This window comes from Hydra vulgaris, chromosome 05, assembly GCF_038396675.1.
Source record: "Hydra vulgaris chromosome 05, alternate assembly HydraT2T_AEP".
In the NCBI taxonomy this organism is placed as follows: domain Eukaryota; kingdom Metazoa; phylum Cnidaria; class Hydrozoa; order Anthoathecata; family Hydridae; genus Hydra; species Hydra vulgaris.
The window spans coordinates 23,095,539-23,121,253 of NC_088924.1; the positions used below are offsets into that span (position 1 = coordinate 23,095,539).

Consider the following 25,715-nt stretch of genomic DNA (forward strand, 5'->3'; position numbering starts at 1 on the left):
CACATTTATAAAACTTAAGCATGAAAAAAGCTTTTTCAGTAGAGCAATTTTGCTTTTATTACTCAAGGTAATAGTTGTCAAAACTGTGAAAAATGATAATCTGTTATGTTATCACTTTTGTAGACCTCTCCATCTACAATATAGAAAAAAGACATGATATTATGCCGAGAAGAATTAGATATAAAAAAAAATATAAAATAGATATATAAGAGATATTTTGCAAAGTTATAAAATTGCAGGAAAAATGGTGACCTTTATATTTAGCTAGCTATAAGGTCTTAAAATCTTTCATAACAATTTGGTTAACACGCATACAGACACAAAATCAACTCAACCCTGCAATCTGTACAAATCTAAACTCAATGGAAAGAACAACGTAAGTAAAAGCCAATCCGGAAAATTCAGGCTTAGCTCTTGGAATTTCAGATTTGCATTGCAGGAGCTTAGAGTTTATTGAATAATTTGGTTAACACATTTACAGACTAAAAATTCACTTAATCCAGCAATATATGCAAACCTAAACCCAACAGAGTGAAAAAAGCAAATAAAAGCCAAACCGGGAAGGGTAAAGGTAAGCTCATGCAATTTAGGTTTGCATTGCTGGATAAAGTGCTTAATGTTTATTTTTTATTTGATTTATAAAATGGAAATTAAAAAATTTAAGGCAAAAACTATAAAGTAGAAGTTATCTGTAAACTTAAGGCATAAAGATATTCAGTTATACACAGAGAAAAGTTTAAACTATCTGTTGACATTCCTAAAGCAATGTTTGGCTGCAAGCTACCGCTATAAGTTGGGAGTTACTAGGAAATAAAGAATAGTGTTAATAAATAAGGAAACAATTGGTAGGAGACTTGAAAATTTGTATAAGTCAGAAAAATAAAACATACAACTCTCACTTTCACGTCAACTATTTTTTCCGTTTTTTCCATTCCGTTTTGGTTGATAAAATTAGAGATGATAGCTGATAGCTTGTAATTGAGAATGACTTCAATAATGCTCTTCGAAAGAAATGAATTTATAAACTAAAGAGCTATATAAATAAACCATACGAAATAAGCTTATAGAAATTACAATCATGTCAGACTTTATTGAAATTTTCAGATATGTCAAAAGCAATAGCTCTTTGCCAAAGCCTCGCCGGCTTTATTTAATGCAAAATAGAATCTTTCACTGGGTTGTGGTAACAGTATCGAAAACAGCCAAACTGATTAATCTCGAAAAGGGACCTTCTGGAATAACATCGTAATAGAGAATAACATCGAAACTGTAAAAAAAGGAATTGTATCGAAAATCCGAAAAACAGAATTATCTCGAAATTGTGAAAAAAGGAATAATATCGAAAAGGGACTTTTCGAAATAATATCGAAAAAGAGAATATATCGAAATTGTTAAAAAAGAAATAGTATCGAAAATCCGAAAAGCAAAATAATCTCGAAATAGTTTAAAAGAGAATAATATCGAAAAGGGACTTACCGGAATAACATCGAAATTGTGAAAAAAGAAATACTATCGAAAATTCAAAAAAAAGGAATTAGATCAAAGTTGTGAAAAAAGTAATAATATCGAAAAGGGACTTTCCGGATTAATATCAAAAATGTGAAACAAGGAATAGGTTCGAAAACTCCAAAAGCAGAATAAATAGAAGGCCAGTATTTTGCGGTATTAAAGTGTAGTAATTATACTGTATAATTGTATAATTTATACAATTTAAACTAAAAGTTCTATTAGTAGAACAAAAAATATTGAATGTTGTGTTGTTGGCTATTTATAAAACGATTTAAAACAAGATGTTTTGATTTTATTTACATTTAATGTCAACAAACCATAAAAAGTTACCAAATTTTTAGTCAAAATCAATAAAGACTTACGAACCATAAAAAATTTAAAGAATATAGTTATTTGTAAATATGCAAAACAATATGCCAACTAAGTCATCTGTTCTAAATGCAAAAAAATTTCAAGAAAAAAATACTTTAAAACAAGGAGAGCAGGATAAAAGATCCTGCCTAATAAAACAAGAAGAGCATGCTAAAAGATCCACTTTAATAAAAGATTATAAATAATACCCACTCTACCTCCAAATACCATAGAAATATTACTTTTACAATTTTACAAGATGTTATATAATAAATATTACCATACCAGAAGTTATTGAGTTTATTATACAAGTTGCTGAAAGCTTAAATGAAAATATTTTACAAGTTGTCTATTATCTTTACATAACGCTTTGTAATAGTCATAAAAATGTTCTACATATTTATGTTGGAAGACTTTCCTACTTACCTACAAAACCATGCAGAATCTGTTTGGTTTGGTTCTGTTTTTGAAGAACTTAAAAAAAATAAAAAAGAAGATATCAGAAAATACTGATAGATATGCATTATTTTAGTGTTATACTTCCATGAAATTATTCAAAGCATACGTTACGCATACGATACATACGTAAGCATACATACATACGCATACGTAAGCATACGATACATATCACCATTAAAAATTATTTAGAAAGATTTTATATTGCTTTCTTTATTGAAAACACATTCTGGTAATAATGACATAATAGAATATGCAAAATTACTCGATATTGGCCCAAAATGTTGCAATATAACTGTTTAATATTTGATGAAATGTATATACAGAAATATTCAGAATACTCTGAACTTTGAACTAAAAAAAACTCAAGTCTAAACTTTTCAAAATTGGTACACAATAGAAAATTGTTAAAAACATTCATTAACTAATAGGAACATTCCGTACATAATAAAAACTGCTTCAGTTATAAAAATTGATAATAATTGATTGAGAAATGAAACCATTGAAACTGTCACTATTTTTTAAACTATTTTTTGCTTTTGGTGTGCAACATATATTATATTGATAAGTTCTCTAACAACATTTGAGAATATTGAGTTTCTTGAAAGTTTCTTAAATTTCAAGTTTTAAATCGAATTTTATGTGCATGCGTATGTTTATTGTGCGTGCAAATTAAACTGTTCATTTAAACTGCTGTTCTCCATTTTAGATAATGCTACCTTTGTGTAAAGTTGATGCGATAATTAGGTGAAAAGTTAGGAAATATTCATCAAACTCTTAAATAAGTCTCTTATTGAAAAGTGACTTAGTATTAAAAGTTTCTTAAGATTTTCTCCGAGTATTAGTTTTTTATATATATAAAAAAAAGTGTGATCAGAAAATCATATTTTCGATGTTAATCATTAAAACGAGTTTTCGATCTTATTCTGTTTTTATTGTTTTCGATATTGTTCCATATTTGTGAATTTCGATATAAAAACTTTTCGATATTAATCTGAAAAGCACATTTTTGATCTTAATCATTAAAATGCGTTTCGGTCAGTATTTTTCGATATCAATCATTTTTTTGATCAGTTAATTTTCGATACTATTTCGCTTGCGCCTTTCGCTTACGACTTACAAATAATTGTTGATAAAAGACTCAAAAATCTAGGTAGACTGATTTGAAAAATCAGTATACCTAGATTTTTGAGTCTTTTATCAACAACTAACACGACTGATTGGACGGTTTTTGAGAAGGTCAGAGTGTTTCTTAGAGTTTTTATATATTAGAACCACAAATGCAATTTTTCATCAGGCAGAAAAACAAGATACAGTCAAGCCCTTATTAAATAGTTCGCAAAGTTACAGTTATCTTGTCCTTCATCTCCCTTTATCTCGACTTTTTGAAAAATTTAAGTTATTGATAGTGTTAAGTATCTCAGATTAATGTTGTTCTATTGTATTGAAACCTAAGTTAAGATTAAAAAAGTTGTGGAGAAAACATGAGTTATAAAAATGTTCTCCTAAAGTTTTTATTTTTTAAATTGTTTTATCTCAAAACTCAAAAATGTTAGAACAAGATAGTTCTAACGTTGCAAGTTTAGAGAAAATTGATGTGAGTTTTGGAGAACGCTTAGTAAAACTGTGCCAAGAATGTCGTTTGCACCACAAGCCGTAAAAAAAAGTTGAATTCAAAAATGACTTTAGCAACGAAAGGAGTAATTTGGATGTCTAACAATGGGTTAATCTGTTTAAATGGAAAGGTAGGAAGAGTATGACTATGAGATTCAAAAGTCGGATAAAAAAAATGTTTTGCAAACAGCTCTGTTTTATCCTTTGATAAGATAATAAAATAAGGGCCGTGAGTTAGAAATGGATTGATGGTACCCTACTTAAAAGCGCTTTTTTAGTGTAAAATTGAAATAAAACCAAATACTAATATTTTTCTGATAAGAAATTTATAAAAAATAATATTTGAAATGAAATTTCTTTTGTTGACTTTTTTGACATCCATAATGGCAGATAAACTGCTTAAAAGATGCCTAAAATTTATTAACTTTGTGACGTATTATCTTCCATTATAAAAATTTTCTCTGGTTCAAACTTTGTAGAATGATGCGTTATTATGTTTTATTCCGGCTGACAGATGGATTTTTAATTTAAGGACTTATTTTAAATTTTTTACAAATTATTGATAAAATGCTTGAAATTCTAAGTAGTTTCACTTAAAAGGTGAACTAATTTTTCTATTTAAAGATATTAAATATGAATTTTAAAAATTCCATCTATTAACCGAATTTATTGAGTATACTGAGTATACCCAGAAAATTTCATGCAAAAATCATTAGCCAATACAAAGATATTACGTTTCAAAGTTACCATAGTATTACAAAAATCAAAATTTGTAAAAAACACGTTTAAAGTTTTTTTCAAATAAAATCTTGTTTAATGTCCACCAGAAATATATGACTGATTAGTTTCATTTGACTTTAGTTTATCACTACTTCGGCTACTGATCTTTTTTTATCTAACTTTTTTCTTTGCTTTATACACTCTTTTGTTGACTTTCGCTTCATTTGGTTCACACGAGAATTGTCAAACTGAGTAGATGTCATCACTGTTATATACTCAGTCAAATTGAACTCTTTTAAAACATCCAAAATAACTTTACTACCATCATTAAAATGAATAACAGCAGAGTAAGTTTCCATTTCAATTGTTTCTCTACTGACAAAAGTGCTCTTTGGAACTCTGAACCATATAATGGCATTCAAGGACTCATTCAGATTTTGTGTCTTACCGTGAAGACATTTAGATAGCAGTTGATCGTAAATTGGCACTAGCAGGTTTTTAATCCATACTGGAATTGAACTTGATGGTATATACTGCTTTGTTTTACACCAATACCTGCACCAGCTTTCAGAATCACGAGGACAAAACTGATGTCGCTCATCTTGATTTTGAATATTGGTAAGTGGAAAAGAATGGCAAATATAGATTCTTCATAGCATAAATATTATCAATGTTCCTTCTTATAGGAATGCCATAGTAGTTCTGCATCGAATTTATTATCTTATCTGTCAGTTTATTTCTACCAGACAATGGTGTTTTAGTGCCACTGTATAATTTTACTAAACTTCGTAATTGGGTACCCATACGCTTTACCCATACCATGTTCATGGTATGGGTAAAGTCCAATACATTTAAGTTTTATAGTAATTACTCCTTGTTCAATGTAAGGTTTTGATTTTACAACATCTAAAAAAGCTTGTGTCACATCTCCAAGGTACTCTTTATAAATTAAGTTTTGATTTAAAATGGACCGATGAAATAAGTCAGCAACCTCTGATGATTCCATGGATCCTGAAGAGCCTTCATGGTTTATTTGACAATTGTGGTCTAAATTTCACTGCTCGTATTCTAATGTATTTTCTTTACTTATCCACATTTTGCAACCGTAACAATGTCTTGACTTGATTTCATCATCAACACATTAATTATCTGTTATGGCTGTAACAATGCCATGCAAAGAAGAATAACCATGTCGTTGCTATGAGCCATCAACAGAAACCTGAGTGCAAAGAATATCATTTACAATTTCAGTATACGGAGCTTCTATAGCTGCCTTTTGCTAGTTCATGCTAGTTGTTACAATTTTTTTATAGGCATTTTTAACCTGCAAGTCTATGTTTTGAAATGCCCCTTTAGCTAAAGAATGAATGTTCATAACTGACATGAATGTCTTCATTGAAGCATATCCGCAGCCAATTTCTCGAAAAGCAATAACAGCTCGAGTGTTTATTTCCTTTAAATTAGCTCCTTGAATTATTTTTTGTTTTTTTATTTCTGGAGAGGTATTGAAATTTCTAAGAAAACTACATTTTTCATTGCAACATTGTAGTGATAAATAATGTGAAAGTCCTTTTCTTTTATTGGGATAATCAATAAGCTAAATGTTGCAAAAACAATCTTGGCATAAAAGAGACTGAGCAATATTTTCCAACACATGAAAAAGAATAAAGATGAAAATATCTAATACATTAGAACTATCTTTTTGAATGCTGAAAGATAACTTTCTTTCGCTGGAACTAGAGGGTTGATTAACATTTGAGGTCTTACAAGATACTCTATTTGGTATAACACCGTTCCATTTTCTTTGTTTTTTTCTTGAAAAAATCTTTTTGTTGCTAACTTTATATTTTTGATTTAGGTTTTCTTTTTCTCCTGAACTAAATTTTATATATACTAAATAAAAAGCTAAAGTTATTGAATCATATTAAAAATATATATCTCACATTAATTGATAATTACAATAAAATTTACAACAAATATTAAAATTTGAATAAGTCACACAACAATGTGCTTTTAAAGTTTAGCTCAACTCTTTTATTTTTTATACAACAAATGTGCTTTTAAAGCACACTTTACAGCAAATGTGCTTTTAAAGTATAGCTTAACAGTTTACAAATATAAAAAAGAAGCATAGCATAGCTTAAGCATAGATTTTAGGGCTTAAATTATGGTTTTTTTTGTGTTGCTACGGCGTTGCTAAGGTCAATAATTTTATTAACTCTGGTAAAATGCATTTTTTAAAATGTTTAATGTAATTCAAAAATACAAGATGGTTATATCGAATGAAAAAGGATAAAATTTGAAAAAAAATGAGTCCAAAAACTAAATTTTACTTCAAAATCAGTATTTTTTTAGTAGTCTACCACCTTAACATTGTTAGTGACTCTGTTGAAGACTTTCCAAAAGTGTGTAGAATCTAACTTCTGAGTTAAGACAATATTAAGCTGAGAATAATGGAGCTTCAGACAACACCATTTTACATTGATTTCTTGCAGTAATAAAAAAACGTTTGTTCTCAAAAAAAAATTGATTTTTTGAAAAAGATGAAATTTTGATTAGGATTAGATAAAGAGCTACACACGAAGATGAAAACCACGGAGTTGGATTACACTTGAATTGAATGCGATGAGAAGGAATAAAACCGTCCATACCTGCCTAGATCCAGGAGATTACATAGGCCTTTATCAGCGGAGAAAAAAAATTAGCTCAAGAATTGTTACTACGGATAACTCTTTTGCTTTCTTTTTTTTTACTTACACGAGTAAACAAATTTTTATCAAAAAGTAAATTACATAAGCAATTTTAAGCATTTTATGTAAATTTACATTTCCGTATAAGTAATTAATTTTTTTGAAACAACTTTTACTTTATAATGTAAGTTTTTTTACTTCCAAAAGTAAGTTATGTTAAATAAAATAACATTAAAAAGTAATTTACTTTTACATGTAAAAGTAAGTCAACTGAAAAAGCTGTTTACTTTTACATTTAAAAGTTAATTACTTTTGAAAATTACATGACAAAAAACATAAAAGTTCCTCCAAACTGTAATTTACATTTACCTATAAATGTAACTAATTAAAAAAAAAATTATATTAAAAAATAACTTGCATATGAAAGTCAAATGCATAAAAGCAATATGATACCAAATGTAAATTAAATTTACAAATAAAATAATATTTTTTAAGCAGAAATTTTTTATTTTGAACGTAAACTTACATTTTATATAATTTGTAAAGTAAATTAAAAGTAATTTATATAAAGTAAGTATGTAAATTTACTTATATTTTACAATAACTTTGACAGGATTTTGTACTCAAGTCATGCAAAAAAATACAACTTTAAGTCACTAACATTTTTATGCTGCAACATTTGATTTGCGCAGTTTCAGGTACTTCTTCCCTGTAAAGTTTGAAAATATCAATAATAGGTTTCTGCCCATGATTAAAACCATTTGAAAGGTCTAGAATTTAGACAAAGCTGAAAAAAGGCAGTTAGCAGAAGGCAAATATACCCATGGGAGACTCAGAAAGAGTAGTTTATTTGAAAGGAAAATAATTGGCATAATTGTTAGTTCTTTTTAACAATTTTTTTGCGTAAATGTATTTATTATTTAAAAACTAAGGAGAACAAGTTTAAATCTGTCCTGAATTATGGGAGATATAACACCATACACTAAAGATTAAGGAGCCTAAAACTTTTAAGGAGAACGCTTAATTTTTGTAAAGATTTTTTGCCACTTCGATACGAAAAAAGTCCACCTGCTCAAAAATATCCTTTGACTCTAAAAGTCTTGGTTTAAACAACTACGGTTCTTTTATAAGGGCATAAAAAATTTAGAACTTTTCACGTAAATATTTTTATCTGCGTGTGGTATCAGTAGCCTAGCTATCGCAAGGCCAGTGTAAGCAACATGTTCTGTCCCTCATGCAATTAGGCCCAGGGCCGAGAGGTTTAGGAGCCTCAAGATGTATTTAAAGAGTTTTTTATTTTTTTTATTTTTTTTAGTAAAATTTATTGTTTCAGAGAAACATTAATTGGACACCTGGACCACTTTGCCTACTGGCCAAAAATATTATGCTACGCCATTGTGTAGTATACATATAACCCAAGCTGTAGCGAAGCAATCATTTATGCGTAGATTAAGAAATAAAACTTGTTGTGATAAGAGCCTGGAAAAAAAAATCCCTTAACATTTACCATCCCTGCCCTAAATGTGAGGGCAACAAATTAGTAACGTTTATTTTTTATTTTCTTACACTAAATTTAAGTCGACAGGTTTTAAAATTCAAAATTCAAAGGTTATAATTATATAAAGTTTACATCCAAACCAAATAAGGTGGTTGTTTTTACATTTTCCTAAACATTCTAATGTGGTATAATCAAGAACTTACTTAAGTTTCGCACTTAAGTATGTTTTATTTACCAAAAGTATATTTATTAATCAAAAGCATTGGTTTTTCATAATTATATTAATATTACATCTCAGAATTTACGCAAACAGACATCATTAGTTTTCTTCTCGGCTAGTAGATAAATAATCTCGTTGAGAAAATGAAAATTATCGTTTATTATCGTTTAACGACACATTAAAAGACCTTATTTGTACGTAACTATTAATAATGCTATTGGTTAAAGATTCTGTTGATTAAGTAATTCTAATCGGTTTGGTGATAAAAAGAATCCCCGCATTTTGAAATTATTAAACCTTTTTACATTACTTTATACTTTTGCATAATACTATTTATTCTATTTTTGCTTTATACTATTTATTTATACTATTTTTTGAAATTGTATACCACTCAATACTTGTATTTAAATCAATTTAGAGTTAAATCTTGTATTTTATATCATTTATATTTTCATGGATAATATTTTTTTTTAACAATTTTATTCATATGTTAAAAAAATAAAATTATTCAAAATTTCTGTTATTTATGCAATATTTCTTCTGTTTTAGTATGTTATTTAAAAAAAAGATTTATCTTTTTTTAAAATAACATACTAAAACAGAAGAATAATAAAAAAAAATAATTTGATAATTACCAAATTATTAATAATAAAGATAAGAATAATTTGAACAATATTATTTTATTTTTTGAAAAATATAAAATTTATATTTTTCAAAAAATAATCATCAATCAAGATCATTTAATGATCTTGTAGACTTAAGTCACTTACAAAAACTTAATCTTCTTCGTTATTCTTCGACATTTTTTAAGTCCGCGTCATTTTACTATTTATTCACGAAAAAAGAGCTCAATTAACTTTAATTTTAAATCCCTTAAATAATTGGGGAGGTTGCTCTAAATTTATTTAGTCATAGTTTATGAACACTAAGATATTATTGCATGACATTAGAGACTTGTTAATGATCTTAAACGTAGTTTAAAATGTTAAAAAAATGTATACATAAATGTTATAAACTCATTGCTCTCACACTAATGGAATAAAAGGAAAGTTAACATTATAGGAGTTTATTGTTAACAGACTCCGATTATCGCAAATCTTTTGAATAGCCTTGCATAAATATGAATATATAAATGTTTGGAGTTTGCTCCATGTCGTTACATAAAGTTAAATTCTCAAACAAAAATAAAAAGCTTGCTACGGGCCTGATTTTAAATATGCAATTGGAATCTGGTTGCTAAAATATTGTGATTTGCACTTTTGTTAACTTTTTTACTTTAAATTTTTGAAAATTTAAAGTAAAAAAAGTAACAAAAACTTACTGAAAAAAAAAGAACTTGATGTTATGCATCTGTATGATAAAATAATATCAAGACACTTTTCTTCACAATCGGCCATATAATTTTCAATTTGAAAGTGCGCTTTTTTGAACCATCCTACTAAATTCGCTACATTAAATAAATTAAAATAAGCGATTGTGGTGATGAAAAGTTATAAATTTTTTTAAAGTCAATTACTATTACTTTTACTTTAATAACTTTAGTTTTTTTTTAAATTAACCTTGATGTTATTTACATCAGTTATTTTTAAAGTTTTTTTAAAAGACTGTCTGGTTTATTTTTCTTGCCCTTCTCCTGCGCCCCCCTCCCACCCTTCCAGCTGTTTTGTATATGCATTTGAGTAAGCTTATTTGTACATTTAGCATTTCATTTAGCAAGTTTTGAAGTAGAGTTGGCAAATATTGATGACCCTTTTGTGTGTGTATGTGTGCGTGTCTCTTGTTGACAAAAAAAACATAAGACCAATCCCCTTCCCCCTAAATGAGAGACCTCTTCGAGACAGCCTTAACAACAACTAAGCTGTTTAAGAGAAGAGAAAAGCAGCAGCATAGCTACAAATATGCCCCGTTCCTTTACAATAAATTTTTATTAGAGTCAATAACTTATTTCCTCCCTTATTTTCCTTTCTCCATGCATGTTCATTGGGACTACACAAATGCTTTCAAGAAAGTACAATCAAAGTAAAGTCTGAAAGATAAAGTAAAATCAAAAAAAAAATGAGATTCTAAAAAGTGGAGCTATCCAGTTGGCTCTGAAAATGATTTTAAGATGTATTTTTATTAAATTTACACAAATGCTGGAAGTTTCAGAGCTCTAGCTAGTCTGAAAGGTAGTGAAAAATCAATTGCAAGATTCCGGGACAATTGATAACCAACAAACATTTTGTGAAGTAAAACTACCGTTTGAAAAAAAATTACAAGTTTATTCTAAAGCACTATTTTAATTGAATAAGATTTCATATTTCTAATCATCCTTATGCGGGTTGGACAACAACGCACAAGGATGATTAGAAATTTAAAATCTTATTCAATTAAAATAGTGCTTTAGAATAAACTTGTAATTTTTTTTATATCTGGTAAACACTCCTTTTATTATATAAATTGTATCAGATAGTTTAAATGACTTATAATTTTTTGAAAACTATTTTAGCAGTCGATGTCCTTGCCAATAGCAAAAATATTATATTGTGTCATATTACCATAACAAAATTCAAACAAAAAAAACTGGAGAATAAGTGCGCTCTAACAAACAGTGACTTAGACAAAGTTTACACATGCATGAATTACCCATAGGATAGAAATAATGCCCCTTCCCCCCTTCCCACCCCTACAAAGTTTCATTATGGCCACTAACCTATTTCTGCTCAACAAAAACAAAGAAATAAAAAATCATTTAGCATTTTTATTTTTGATAAGCATTTTATTATTTAGCAGCCCCATCTCTACACTACTGGTATACCCGCATGTTGACTATATTTGCCCCTAACTATTATAGAACTACCCCTTTATGATATACGTGAAAAAAAATCCTTTCCCGATGCCCGCCACAAATATTGCCCACATACATCAGAGTATTACCTGATGTTTTACCCAGAAGTGCCCTCAAACAGGCAATGGGTTTGAATATGCTACCTATCTCAAAGTTTATGTTAAATCAACATGAAATGACTGTTCTTTGAGAAAGTAAATAATATAACTTACATTTTACTTACTTACTAAGTAAAGTATAAAATTTCAAAAATAATTACTTTTATTTGTAAATGTAAAAAACAATTTTTTTCAAACTACTTTTATGTAAGCTGTTTTTGCTAATTAGTTACTTTTATACGTAAAAGTAAATTTGTTGTTATGATGTAGTTTTATTTTACTTTGTAAAGTAAGTGTTATGTCTTTTAAATATTATATTTATGTAAGTTTACTTCATAAATAATTTTCTTTACATTTAAAAAGTAAATTACATTTCGATGTAAATTTTTTACGTAATTATAACCAAAATTACTTTTCAAAGTAATTTACTTTACACGATTTACCATTAAAAGTAAGTTGCATTTACAAGTAAAAATAAAAATGCAAATAACTTTTACTTGTAACTTGTTAACTTAAGTAATTAAGTTTTACACGTTATATAATTTATGTAAAAAAAAATTACTTTTAAATGGAAGTAAATTATATATTTTTATATGAGTTATGTAAAGTTGTTTATGCTTAAAAGTAATTCGCGTTTTTACATTAAAATAAGTAAAAATGCCATCTCTAACTGTTACAAATTAAATCACAAACAGAATCTCAGTCAACTTTAGGGTAGTAGTAAGTTGTGCAATGATAGAGCAAGTCCGGAGTAGAAATACATGATGAAATATTTATATAAATTATTTCATGGTCAGAAAAATTAAGAACAAAGAAAAAGAAGATGTGATAAGCAAAAGCACATAAAAGATTGGTCAGAGAATTGAAACTTGATCTCTCGACAAATCGACGAGTTGATGGGTAAGTTTTTATTCGAGCCAAAAGCTTTAACTTTATTAGGAGATAACATGAAGAATTGCTTAGCCACTTTCAAGGAGGCACAATCAAAAGTTTACAAATAGAGTCAAAAATATTCAGCATTTATCAGCTTAGGGAGGAACTAATGTAACACAAGTTTACATCTACGCCAGCCAAGTAGATGAAGAATGAGTGTGATGCTGGTTAACAGAATTGTTCTGCTTACATCTAAAGTATTACCTATTTACATGTTAAACATTTTACGTATTAAATATGAATGTTTTTGTTTTACAAAGAAAACAAGATGTTAAAATAAAAAAATTTACAAAAATTTACAAAAAATTTACAAAAAAATTCTCAAGACTAAAATATTTTCTTATTGTCATTGCAAAAGAGCATTTGAAAGGAAGTTTACGCCTCCTTCCTTACAATGTTATAAGACTTCCCCAGAGGTGGCGTTGAGCTATGGATTCTAGCTTCTGAGGCGAGCACGCTAACTACTGCGCTCCGGCTGTTTTCAGTTGCATTAAAAAATCATTATTTCGTAAATTGCATATATTTTTTTGTTTTGTTATGAATTGACTATGAAAAAGAGACGGAGATAATTTTGTTTTACTTTTGTATATATCACATAGAATATTGTATACGTTAAGTTGATATATGTTTAATCCAATTATTTTTCTTTAAAGAGGCTTTAAATGAGTTATTTGATTAAATAAATTAACTAAACGTGCAATATGTTTCTGATAGCAATGAAGAGGCTCGAGTTTACTTTTTTTTGTACTGCTCTACCCAACATTTGCAGTGTATATATGGCAGTGAGAAAGAGAATAATATAGTTGAGTTAAAATACGCATGTTTAAATAGCTTTTTGATTTGTATAAAATCTTATGGATAACCCGTTAGTATCAATGAACTAGATTTATACTGCATTAAAAAAACTAAACTTATAGTGAGTTTGTACGACTGCGCAAAAGCTTTAACTGTACAATCCTACTATATCGTTTAAACTATCTTTGCCAAATTGTGTATATTTGGAAGATACTCTGGAGAGTTCGAATAAACAGATACCGCTTTTTGCATTTAACTCGGTGGTTTTTTGCACGAATCTGATAGTTTTTTGCATTTAATCTGGTGGTTTTGTGCATTTAATCTGGCGGTTCTTTGCATTGAATTTGGCGGTTTTTGCATTTAATCTGGTGGTTTTAAAACTTATATCAATTTTATAATGCATGTTATGAATTGCTTAAATGATTAGTAATAAAAAATATTCTACATATTCCAGTTAAAATAAATTTAGATGTGTTACAAATAGTATAAAGCAACAACATTGAATAATAAAAATAATAATAACATTAACACATTGTGTAAGAAGAGATTCGCAGTGTCTCACAAAGTTTGAAAGATTATGGTCAGTAATGTGTTCACTACTGTTCCTCATTTGTTTTAATAAACCGTTATTTTCGATCGGAGCTATTTGTCCTTTTGTAGTATTCTTAACTTTTGAGAATATCTCTTCACAAGGATTTAAAAAAGTTTAGTATAAAAATCTGAAAATGAATGATGAAAGTTAACGTTATCCATCACCAAGGTAAACTCTTCTTCCTTCCCTCCTTTAAAGGATTCTTAAATACACTTAAAAATACTTTTAAGTGTATTTAGGAATCCTTTTAAGATATCTGCTGTCACCCCTTTGCCAATTATTGCTTCACTGTGGACTATGTTTAAACAGTTTAATGCTAATATCATGGTTATGTTACGGTCTCTTGATGACAATACACTTTGATTTGGGGTGGTTCCTCGGAGACTGTATCCATGGTTTCTTATCATATGAAGATTGAACAGACTTTCATCAATATAAATGATATTTCTGTAACGTTGTTGCAATGTCAAGTTTAAACACCATGAAATATATCATTTTCTTTCTTCATTTAGCTCTGAAGTATTGCGTCTTACACTAATAGGTCTTAAATTGTATATGTATTATTCAACTTTTTTAACCATCGCCAAAATGTAGAGACATTCACATCAGTTCCCAATTCTACCTTTATCTCCTGGAGATTATAGATTCTGTTATCTCCATTTATCTCATGTAGCTTATTTCTTATTTCCTCAGTACAACCTGACTGTCGTAAACCACCTCTAATATCAGGATTGATATAACCAGTTGATATATATCGATGGATGACCAGACGTCGTATTGAAGTACCACTTCTATGCACAAGTTCCAATACTTCTTTTACACTTTTCCCTTCGTTAATTCAATATTAATGTTTAAATTTCTTACTTCAACATAAATTTCTGAGCATCGTTTTCGTGTGTAAAAGTTTTTAGAGTTTTAAAAACTTAAAGAAAAAACGGGGTTAAATTGTATATACGGATGCTAAATTAAATGAAGCAATAACAGCAAAAATATTTATCATGATAAAGAAAAACCGCCAGACTGAATGCAAAAAACCGCCAGATTAAATGAAAAAAACCACCAGATTCGAGTAAAAACCACCAGGTTAAATGCAAAAACCGGTAAGAAATTCTAGATCACTCGCCATAATACCGATGTTGAACATTATGACGAACGTTCAGTTTTACGGTCATATTAAACACGGATGTTTTAAGGCGGAAAGTTAAACAAAGTGACTAAAACTTATTCAAATTTAAAAATATTAGAGATAATTTTGCTCTGTAAAAAGATTGTAAACTCTAAGGAAATTTTAATAAATTTCATCAGTAAATAAAATGTTACTTTTTATCAAAAATAATAAGAAAACCTATATTTTTTAAATTAATTATTTAATATAAACATTTTTAGATTAATTTAAAAACCAAAAAACTTTACTTAAACCTAATGTAAACAGATTCAGGGATTAACAGCCTGACAAATAACAACTCGATGTTTTTAAAATAATTTGCTCTAAAAATTAAAATTTTTAAAAAATATCATATCACATATTGTGATATATTGTGTATCATACTGTGAGCTCATTGAGATAAGAGATGCATGACCTACTATATTACACGGCCGTGTATGTACATTTTAGAGGTCGATTCTAAGAGACCTGTTTACGCTACAACAAAAAATGACAGTGCAATATTAAAAAAGCTTTAAATACATATAATAAAATATAATATTATATATATATATATATATATATATATATATATATATATATATATATATATATATATATATATATATATATATATATATATATATGTATTTATAGCAGCTACCAGTAACTAAAAGTAACTGTTTTGGAAGTTACCGAAATTGTCGAACCCTAATGATAGGGCACCATTTAAAAGATTAAAATCATTACAAAGTTTTTGAAAGAAAAAAGCATTGATGTCTTGTATTGGCCCAGAAATTCTCTAGATTTTAATCCGATTGAGAATATTTGGGGCTGCTCAAGTGGGAAATGGTTAAATCAAGTCTAATGGCAATATATGGCAAGCCACTGTAGTCCACTGTATAATAAAGTCCACTATAATGGCAAGCCACTGTAGTCCACTGTAGTATCCAAAGAGAAAAAATTTATTAAGTTGATTCTATAAAAATCTTTAGATTATAGACCATGGAAGTATAAAACAGATTGAAGTTCATCAATCCGCAAACATCAAAGTAATTTCAGGTTTTCTTGGTAGTATGCTTGTAAACGACAATTAAAAAAAAAAGTTTATTGGAAAAACAACAACAAAAATTCACTGAAATAATTTTTATTAAAATATTAAACAAATAATTATTCAAAGGATACGCTACATTTTAACGCAGTAATTGGTTCAGCCTGAACTTTAGGAGTAAAGTAAAGCTCATTTTCATCTGCGGTGTCTGTTTCATTACAGTCTCTGTTTCATCAATTTACCAACTAATAATTTTAAAAACAACAGCTTTCGATGCTAATTTATGTAAACTTTGATACAAGTTCTCGGTTTTTTCTATTAGTTATTTTCTTTTATATATATTCTGTTAGCTGGGACCCAGCCTGGGTTGATAGAAGTATAGATTATTAGAAGTATATCTTGTTAATTTTATAATTAATTTTCTTTTAAAAACTGGCAAAGTTTTTTTTGATAACTGGTTAAAAAAATTTGACACATTTTAACACGCTGGTTTTACTTTAGTGTGAGACTTTTTCTATTCACATTTTATTTGTACAAGCTTCACACCATAACTTTTGCTTACTTTGCTTTAGCTCCAATGTTTTGCTAGTCGTTTTTTGCGCACGCGCTTTAGAATGTAAACAAAGCAACCCGTCTATTCAAACACCGATTTTTTTATACGTTTACGCAAATAGGTACGTTTATAATATTTTAATAATATAGTATTTTGACGAATCGCCAATAATATTCAAGTATAATACGGCGACAAAGAAAAAAAGTTAAAAATGGCGACAACGAAGCGGCAAAAAAAAACTTTTCTTTAACTTTATATTAAATGAATGGAAACATAATATACAATAAATGAAACTTTAGGCTTTATTAATTTAGAAAACATTTTTTTTTGACTTTTAAAAATTGTTTTAGTTGTTTTTTTCAATCAAATATCGTCTTATGATTCGAAGCAATAAAAGAAGCTTTAACTAACATATGCCTTTAAATTATGGTGATTCTATTTAATTACCAAGTTTTAGTAAACATTTTGTTAAGGGGTATACTACCCCATTTTCAAATATTGACAATAAATAACAACTTTTGACATAAAATGATTAACCATAGCATAAATGTAGAAAATTAAAAAAAATTTAAAAAATTGGTCAACGGTTGCTGTAGTAACCGTAAAAAACCCCAAAAATAAGCAAAAAATAAGATTTGCGCTGGCCAAGTTTTAGCAAAAACTAATAAAAAAAGGCTGAATGAAACTTTGGAAACACAATTAAAATAAGTTTATGAGTGTTTTAAACAAAACAGATTTTTTAAAAAAAGGTTCTGGGCCTGAAGACTTGTGCTCTACAGATGACAATAGAAAAAAGTACATTTTTTGAAAAATTAAATTAGCCATACTGTTTTATTCATAAGTATTTAAAAATTCTGTTCCGTTTAAAACACAGCTTTTATAAAAAGAAAATTTTGTTGAAAATTTCAGATAAAACGCTCAAGCGGTTCTCTTGGAATTTTGGCCGGCATATTGAAAAACCTCAAACTGAGAAAACGCATAAAAATTGAAAATAAAAGAATAAAGATCTACAAATATACGTAACATTATATATTGGACTATATTTAATATTAAAAACCTCCTGCTTCATATGTTTTACTTTCTTTTTCAGAGTTTTTGTCACTTTTCTTCAGTTGTTTAGCCCTTAACTTTTGACAATGCAACTTGTTATCGGGTTTTAGTTTATAGATCGACCATTTAATGCATGTTTTATTTATGTCGTTAGAACCGTTTAGTGTATAAAAACCTGGAACCGTGTTCAGTTTTTCATATATTAGGATTGAAGACTTCATCCCAATGTTAAAATTGGCAACAGCATCATAAACACCAAACTTCAGTAAAGTCAGCGAGACATATTTTGTTTTCGGTATGCGATCCCAAATTTTCCCATGGAAAGACTCATTTGCATTTTGCGTTTTACCATGCAGACATTTTTTAAGCTCATTTTCTTTTGTGAGCTCTTCAAACACAGGTCTGATCTTGTACACAACCTCTAAAGGTAGACCAGGTCTTGGCTTGTAGGTGTTAGTGCTATTTGCTTTGTCTCTGTTAAATTTACACCAGCTACTTACACCTGTTGGACAATGTGGATAGTGCCAATTATTTTCTTTTGATGATGCAACGTGAAAAAGGGTAGCAAGCGCTGCTGATTTCATGGCATCTAAATTCCCAGTATTCTGTCTAATTGCCACACCAAAGAAATTTTGCAGTCGATCAATTGTTGCATCTGTCAATCTACCACGACCGCCCAGTCCCCAAACTTTTTTTTTCAATTTACGGAGTCTGGTTCCAACAGGCTTCTGATAGTGTCCGAAACATTCTAATTTATTTACTTTAATATTAGGATAAACATCCTTGACACTATTGTAACTTTTGCTATCTCCATCACCTAAAAAATTAAAGTACTACAACTTATGTTTTTTAATTGATTGCTGGAAAATACGACTGGCTCCTTCACACTCCATTCCACCTGCAGAACCAACAAAATTCATTTTACAAATGTGGGAATTTCTCCACTCAGCATAAGCAGTAGGATCTTTTTCAGAAAGTTTTTGATTTAAGGAGCACCCTCTGCATATTCGACTCATCACCTCAACATCTAAAACTTTTCCACTGTCTATTGAAGGTGCTGCAAATACACCATTCAATGATGAAAATTCCCTACGCTGCCATGTGCCATCACATGATACACCAACATCAAGAATCTCATTAATATCTTGACACTGTAGTCTTATATCAGATACAGCATCAGTCATTGTTTCCTGTGCAACTTTCTCAGTAATATTAGTAATTTTTAAAACAAGTTTGTCATAGTTTTTTGGAGTCATGAGGGTTTTGGCATGTACATGAGGGTTTTAAACCGTTCAATTCCGGAATGTCCTAATCCAAGAGTTCTCATTGTATATACTGTTCGATTGTTTATATCAAAGTTTCCTTTTTTATTAATCAACTTAGAAGTGTAAAAATCATTTTGATATTTACACTTTAAACAAATAATAGAAGGTTCACATGCAAGTCCTTTCTTTTTGCTTTTGTTTTCAATGATTGCTAAAGTCGTTTGAAAACAAGTTGGACAGCTCAAAACGCTAATAACATCAGACAAAATCGAACAATCAATAATTCTATATCCTGTCAGAACTTTTTTTTAGTATTGGTATAATTTTTTGATGTTGAGCTAATGACTGCCTCAACTTTGCGAAGAGAAGAGCTTGGCGTATCGAAGATGTCAGTTTGACTATTTACAGGTAACTCGATATTTACACTTAAAGATGGAAACTTTACATTATTTACACTCATACTGCTACGTAAAAATTTTCTATTAAAAATCTTCTTTCTTTTGCCTGCTCGCTTAGTTCTTACTTTAATTCGATCAGCTTTAACCATGTTTGAAAACTAAAAAGTATACAATTTCTCGCAAGAAAATGCTACAAAAAATGAGCTACTAATCAACAAAGACGAACTTAGTCTTGATATACCAAAAATAAATCGTTAACAAGTCTAACAAGAAGTCAAAAATGCTTTTAACTTGTGAAATCAATACGTTGTTTTGGTTTACAAGTGATTTTTTAGGGGTACCAAATTTTTTCTTTTTTGTACCTAACTTTCAAAAACAAAAAGTTTTGGTATTTATAGACATTTTTAGGTAAAAACATTATGATTTCTGAAATCCCCATATATTTAATTATCTAAATCAGTTGTTTGTTTTTTTTTACTTTTTTTTAATTTATGGGGAGTATACCCCTTAAATTATTACAATATCTAATGGTTAAAACTGTGTAGCGTATTTTTCAAACAATTCATTTTTTTTTGATGTTTTAATAAAAATCATTTCAGTGAATTTTTGTTGTTTTTTGCCCAGAGAAGCTCTTTTTTTTTTTAAATTGTCGATTACAAGCATACTCGTGAGACAACTTGAAAATGCTTTGATATTTTTGGCTTGATAATCTTCCATCTGCTTTATAATCCAATGGTAGGCCCAAGACAGGTTTTAAACACGCGTGGATGTAGGGTATAGCCGTAGTGGCTAAGGCTACACCTCAAAATAATCAACGAAATCAAAAAATAATATAATATACATATTCTTAAAGTAAAAATAATATAAATATGTAAGATAAGTTTATTTTTGTTTGCTGTGTTAAATCGGCTTTAAAAGCAATTACTTAAAACTAAAAAAAAAAATGAAATAAAAAAAGACATCGGTCATTGCAGATCGGTTTGTGGCTAAGCCACAAACGACCTGATTTTACGGCGTATGCTGACTATGTTATGGTTTTTTTATAGTAATATACTTTTATTGCAAACTCGTATGCCGTCAACACTCGAAGCCCGTGGCTAGATTGTTTTTTGCATTGTGGCTGTACTTATTTCCCAGTCTTTTCGTCCCCCCTTATATTCAAACCCAAGCGGCTGGATTATTTTTCGTAGTATATTGGTAATTATGGTGGATATGTTTTGAAAGAATGCTGTTCCAAATGCTATCCATACTTCTCACATTCAAAACAAAAAATGTCGCAAAAAAAAAAAATTGTTTACAAAACTAAATGGTTTAAATATCTCACCAGTTTAATTTATTTATTGGCTTTTGGCTAGAAGTTGTCATGATGTGAATGTTTTTCTAACGTCTTTTAAAATGGATCAAGGTTTTGTTGCTTAAAGGTATACTTTCACGAAGTATATTTATTATAAAAAGATGACATGCTTTTTATAACTGAAACTATGTTTGCTTATATACAACTGTTTCTCTGCTTATTGTTATAATATTCTTAAAACATTTAACTTTTACTTATTTTATTCAACAGGTTAATACTGTTAATAATGCTATTATTAAAAAAATACTATTAATAATAGTTTTGCCACAGAGCTGTATAAACAATTTCTATTTTCATTTGCTATAAATGTAAACAATTAGAATATTACATTTTTATTTCTAGAAAAAAATTTGAATCTTCAAATTTAAGTTTTAATTAAAGAGGATGGAAACATTGTTGAACTACCTAATTTTGGAATTTATGCAGGTGACACTATCTTATAAGATCATTTAATATCAGCCCCTAAAAATGCCACAAACATTTTTGAAAACACACAAAATCAACTAAAAGAGAGTTGTGGAGAGTCTTTTGAGAGATTCTTTTTTTCTGAAACTAATAAAAGTAAGTACTTTTCAATTTTGGTTGATAAAAAATCTGATAGTACCAATCTTAAACAGATGTCTATTTTTATTAGGTAAATAGACAGTAACTATAAGACTTGTGAAGATTTTTCAAGGTTTGTTGACTGTCCTTAATTAATTAAACAGGGCCTTTGTCCAAAATTATGGAAATGTTTAAATGATTATCTTTCTGTTGGTCAAACAAAACTAATCAGTGTCTTTTGTACTTGTTGGGTTCAAAAACAAAAAAGTCTGGGCACATTTTTTAGGAAAAGAACTTTCTTTCAATTTAGCATTAGTTTTAGCAAAAATTTGATGGATTGATATTTTTAGATTACAATTAGACTCCAAGATAAGCAATATGATATATCTTAAATTTTAGAGACTTGAAATTGACAATTGAAAAAAACAAGCTTTAAGAAATTAAATTTGATATTGATTTATATCACTATAACTAGTTTAATATTGCTTTTAAATTAGCTATGGCTTTAAATGTAAAAGAACTAAAGCTTAGAAAATGTGGAAAGCAAATCAATTATGATTATCACTCGTCATCTTTAATATCTGATTATTTTAACCTTTCTATCACTTCTACTGAATCATCTTATTAATGATCTAATTGATTAAATAAGATTAAGAAAGCTGTTAGTTTGATAAATGTTGTACGGCGCATTTGCAGTTCCAAACTACCTAAGCTAACTAAGATAGACAAATCTACTTTCAGGAATATCTGAATATCTATAATTCTTATCTTCACACCAAATATCTATTCATGCGGAGTTGGATTTATGGGAGCCTCTTTGGAAAAATCAATTAAAACATCCATCGTGTATTTCTTAAACAAAAGTTATGACAATGACTGGTGTCCCCAACATTCTTGAACTTTTTTAACAATTTAATTCTAGGTACAATACCTAGATATTAAAAACTTATTCAAGAAGTAGAGTGTTAGAAAAGTTATTGAATAACCTTGGCTTAATGTCAATTTATAGATGAATTGTTTCAAATGTAGGCAGGGTTATCAGTATATTTTCAGCTTCTGGAGAAGAATATTCAAAACATTTTTATACTTATAATATAGTAGTATAAAATAAGTGAATGTTAAAAAAAAACAACAAAAAAAACACTATAATAATATTGCAACATTTTTGAATATACTATGATTTTATTATAATGTTATTACAATAATAATTGCAGTTATTTTATTAGTAAGAAAAATATAAAGGAAAGAATCCAGAAATGGAGGGCTTTTTTTTGTCAACAATAACAATACTTTTAGATTAAAGCCTATTAAGAATTGGAAAGAATTTAGAAATGGAGAGCTAACCTTAGGCAGCATTGCAGCTCACTTATGGAGTGCAAAGTCCTATGACTTACCTTCTAGTCGGTGCACTTCGTTAAGTAAGTTAGACATGTCTATCTAACGAACAGAAACAAATTTTGTATTTTACCATTAATTATTTTATTAGAATCATTGAAAGTAAATGAAAAATATATGTACAAAAAGTGTAGACATATATTTATACACCACAGAAGCTGTTCAATTCTTAAATTTAAGACGCTCAGATAAAAAATGTCCGGCATCGTTACATGACGTAATTATCGGACCTCTTTTCGATGTAGACTAACCGACTTATTAAATAGTTGCGATTATGACGTAATTTCACAAATTTTAGCTACACCTATATAAAATCCTAGATTCGCTCCTGGTAAAAGTTGTGAAAAACAGAAAAGTATCCCAAATCATTAGCAATATTTTATTTATATTTATTCTATTTAATGTAAATATTTAATTAACAAGGAAAGATAGATCTTTTATATATTTTTTTATTTGAAGATAAAGCGTTTATAGAGAAGAATTACTACTATTTTAAAGTTTGTGAATTTTCATAAATTTTATGCCGAATTTTTTTGTTGATGTTTAAACTTGTAACGCAATGAACCTGTTGACCCGTCAAAGCTGCGTTTAAAAAATACTTTCATTAACTAATTTGAAATATTTGACCTAAAAATCTATTATTTTCATGTAAACATGTTTATTTACGATGTTTGTCAAATTTTTTGGGTTTTTGCATTAAAATTATTGTAAAAATTCCCGTAACCCTTCAACACTAAATATACAATGGGGGAGGGGGGGGGGAATATTAACATCTATGAACAAAAATTGGTTTTATAAAAAGTTTAGTAAACAAGATTACTAAATTTTAGCTTTATCAAAAAAAAATTAACGTCAAATAGTAAAGAATTTAAAATAAAACAACAAGTAACGAAAGATTTGACATGAACTATTCAAAAATGCGTAACTTTATTTTTGAAAAATATTTTAAATTATTACAAGTTTACATCAATACAAACAAAAAGTTCTCTATGTAAATTATAAAATAATTTAAAAAGATTAGGCATGAAAAATTTCCAAGAAATCCAAGAAATTTACATTTTATGGTTTTATGAACACATTAATAAAAAAATAAACTACTCTAATTTTCGGAGGGGGGTGGGACTATAACCACTGGTACATTAGCGTGGTGCAGTACATAATCACTTGTGCTTCCTAACAATAATCTTTTCATGGTGCCCAACCCACGCTGACCCATGATGATAGCTTCAGCTTTATGCTTTTGAGCCATGTCACAAATCATATTTCCTGGAGAATGGAAATCATCTTCAAAGATTACTTCATGTTTAATATTGCGTTCACGGCACTGTGATTCGAACTTTGCAATAGCATGTTTGCTTTCCTTTATGCTATCCTCTACCATTTCATGGAAACTTCTGGTTAGGCTTTGAGCAACTAAAGCACCTGACAAACCCATTGGTGGCAATTGAGGCATTTGATGAATATGGATTAAAAGCAATTTATCATCAGTTTTATGATAGTGGTTTAAGTACCACGAAAACGCACGTTCACTAGTTATACTGTCATCAATTGCAATTGCATTGATTCTGCCCTCCATTTTTTAATTCTAATATTTATGCTAAGTATTATAAATAATATATATATATATATATATAATATATATATATATATATATATATATATATATATATATATATATATATATATATATATATACATATATATATGTATATATATATACATATATATTTATACATATATATATGTATATATACATATATATATATATATACATATATATATGTATGTATATATATGTATATATATATTTATATATATATATGTATGTATATATATATATGTATATATATATATATATATATATATATATATATATATATATATATATATATATATATATATATATATATATATATATATATATATATATATATATATATATATATATATATATAAAGTAGTAGAAAATCACTAAACAAAAATTTTTTTCATTTAACACTGTGTGTCATTAATAAAGACTCATCAGAAATGAAAGCAGAAAAGAAAGCATTTCTGATGAGTCTTTATAGATGAAACACAGTGTTAAATAAAAAAAATTTTTGTTAAGCGATTTTTTACTACTTTATAACTGCTCTGTTCTTTTAAGAACATTGAGCACTCCATTTTGTAGAATACATTTTAAAATTGTTTAAATATATATATATATATATATATATATATATATATATATATATATATATATATATATATATATATATAATGTTGAAATTTAAGGGTTAAAAAAAAGGTTATCCTAATGTGTTATTAGAAAAATCAAACGTGTAGAATCCTCAATAAACTTATAAAAAATTCAAGTTTTCAGTTCCTTATATTTTTTTATGTTTCACTTTAATGAAGCATTGAACAGTAGGGTAGAGTAAAATTTAAATTCTTATTCACATAAAATTGTAAAATAAAGATTCTCATATTAGTCGTTAAATGAATAAAAAAATTGTCAAAATGTTAACTTAGTTAGTAATTTAAGAAATCGTTACCATTTTCATCAAAAAGCTTTGTTTTTATAAATGCTAAAAAGAATAATTTTGTAATTTTTTTAGCCTGTATTATTCTTTAGGTTCATTATTTATATAAGATGTTACTACAAAAGTACAAAAGTCAG

The 25,715-nt window shown here is 28.1% G+C and overlaps 1 protein-coding gene across 1 annotated transcript; it reads right to left on the reverse strand.

The window, feature by feature from the left end:
- Positions 1-24,155: 24,155 nt before the first annotated feature.
- On the reverse strand, positions 24,156-24,632 carry LOC136080266 (universal stress protein Slr1101-like). The gene has a single exon (XM_065796881.1). It carries the CDS (start codon positions 24,630-24,632, stop codon positions 24,156-24,158), a length of 477 nt encoding a protein of 158 aa, XP_065652953.1.
- Between the last annotated feature and the right edge of the window lie 1,083 nt (positions 24,633-25,715).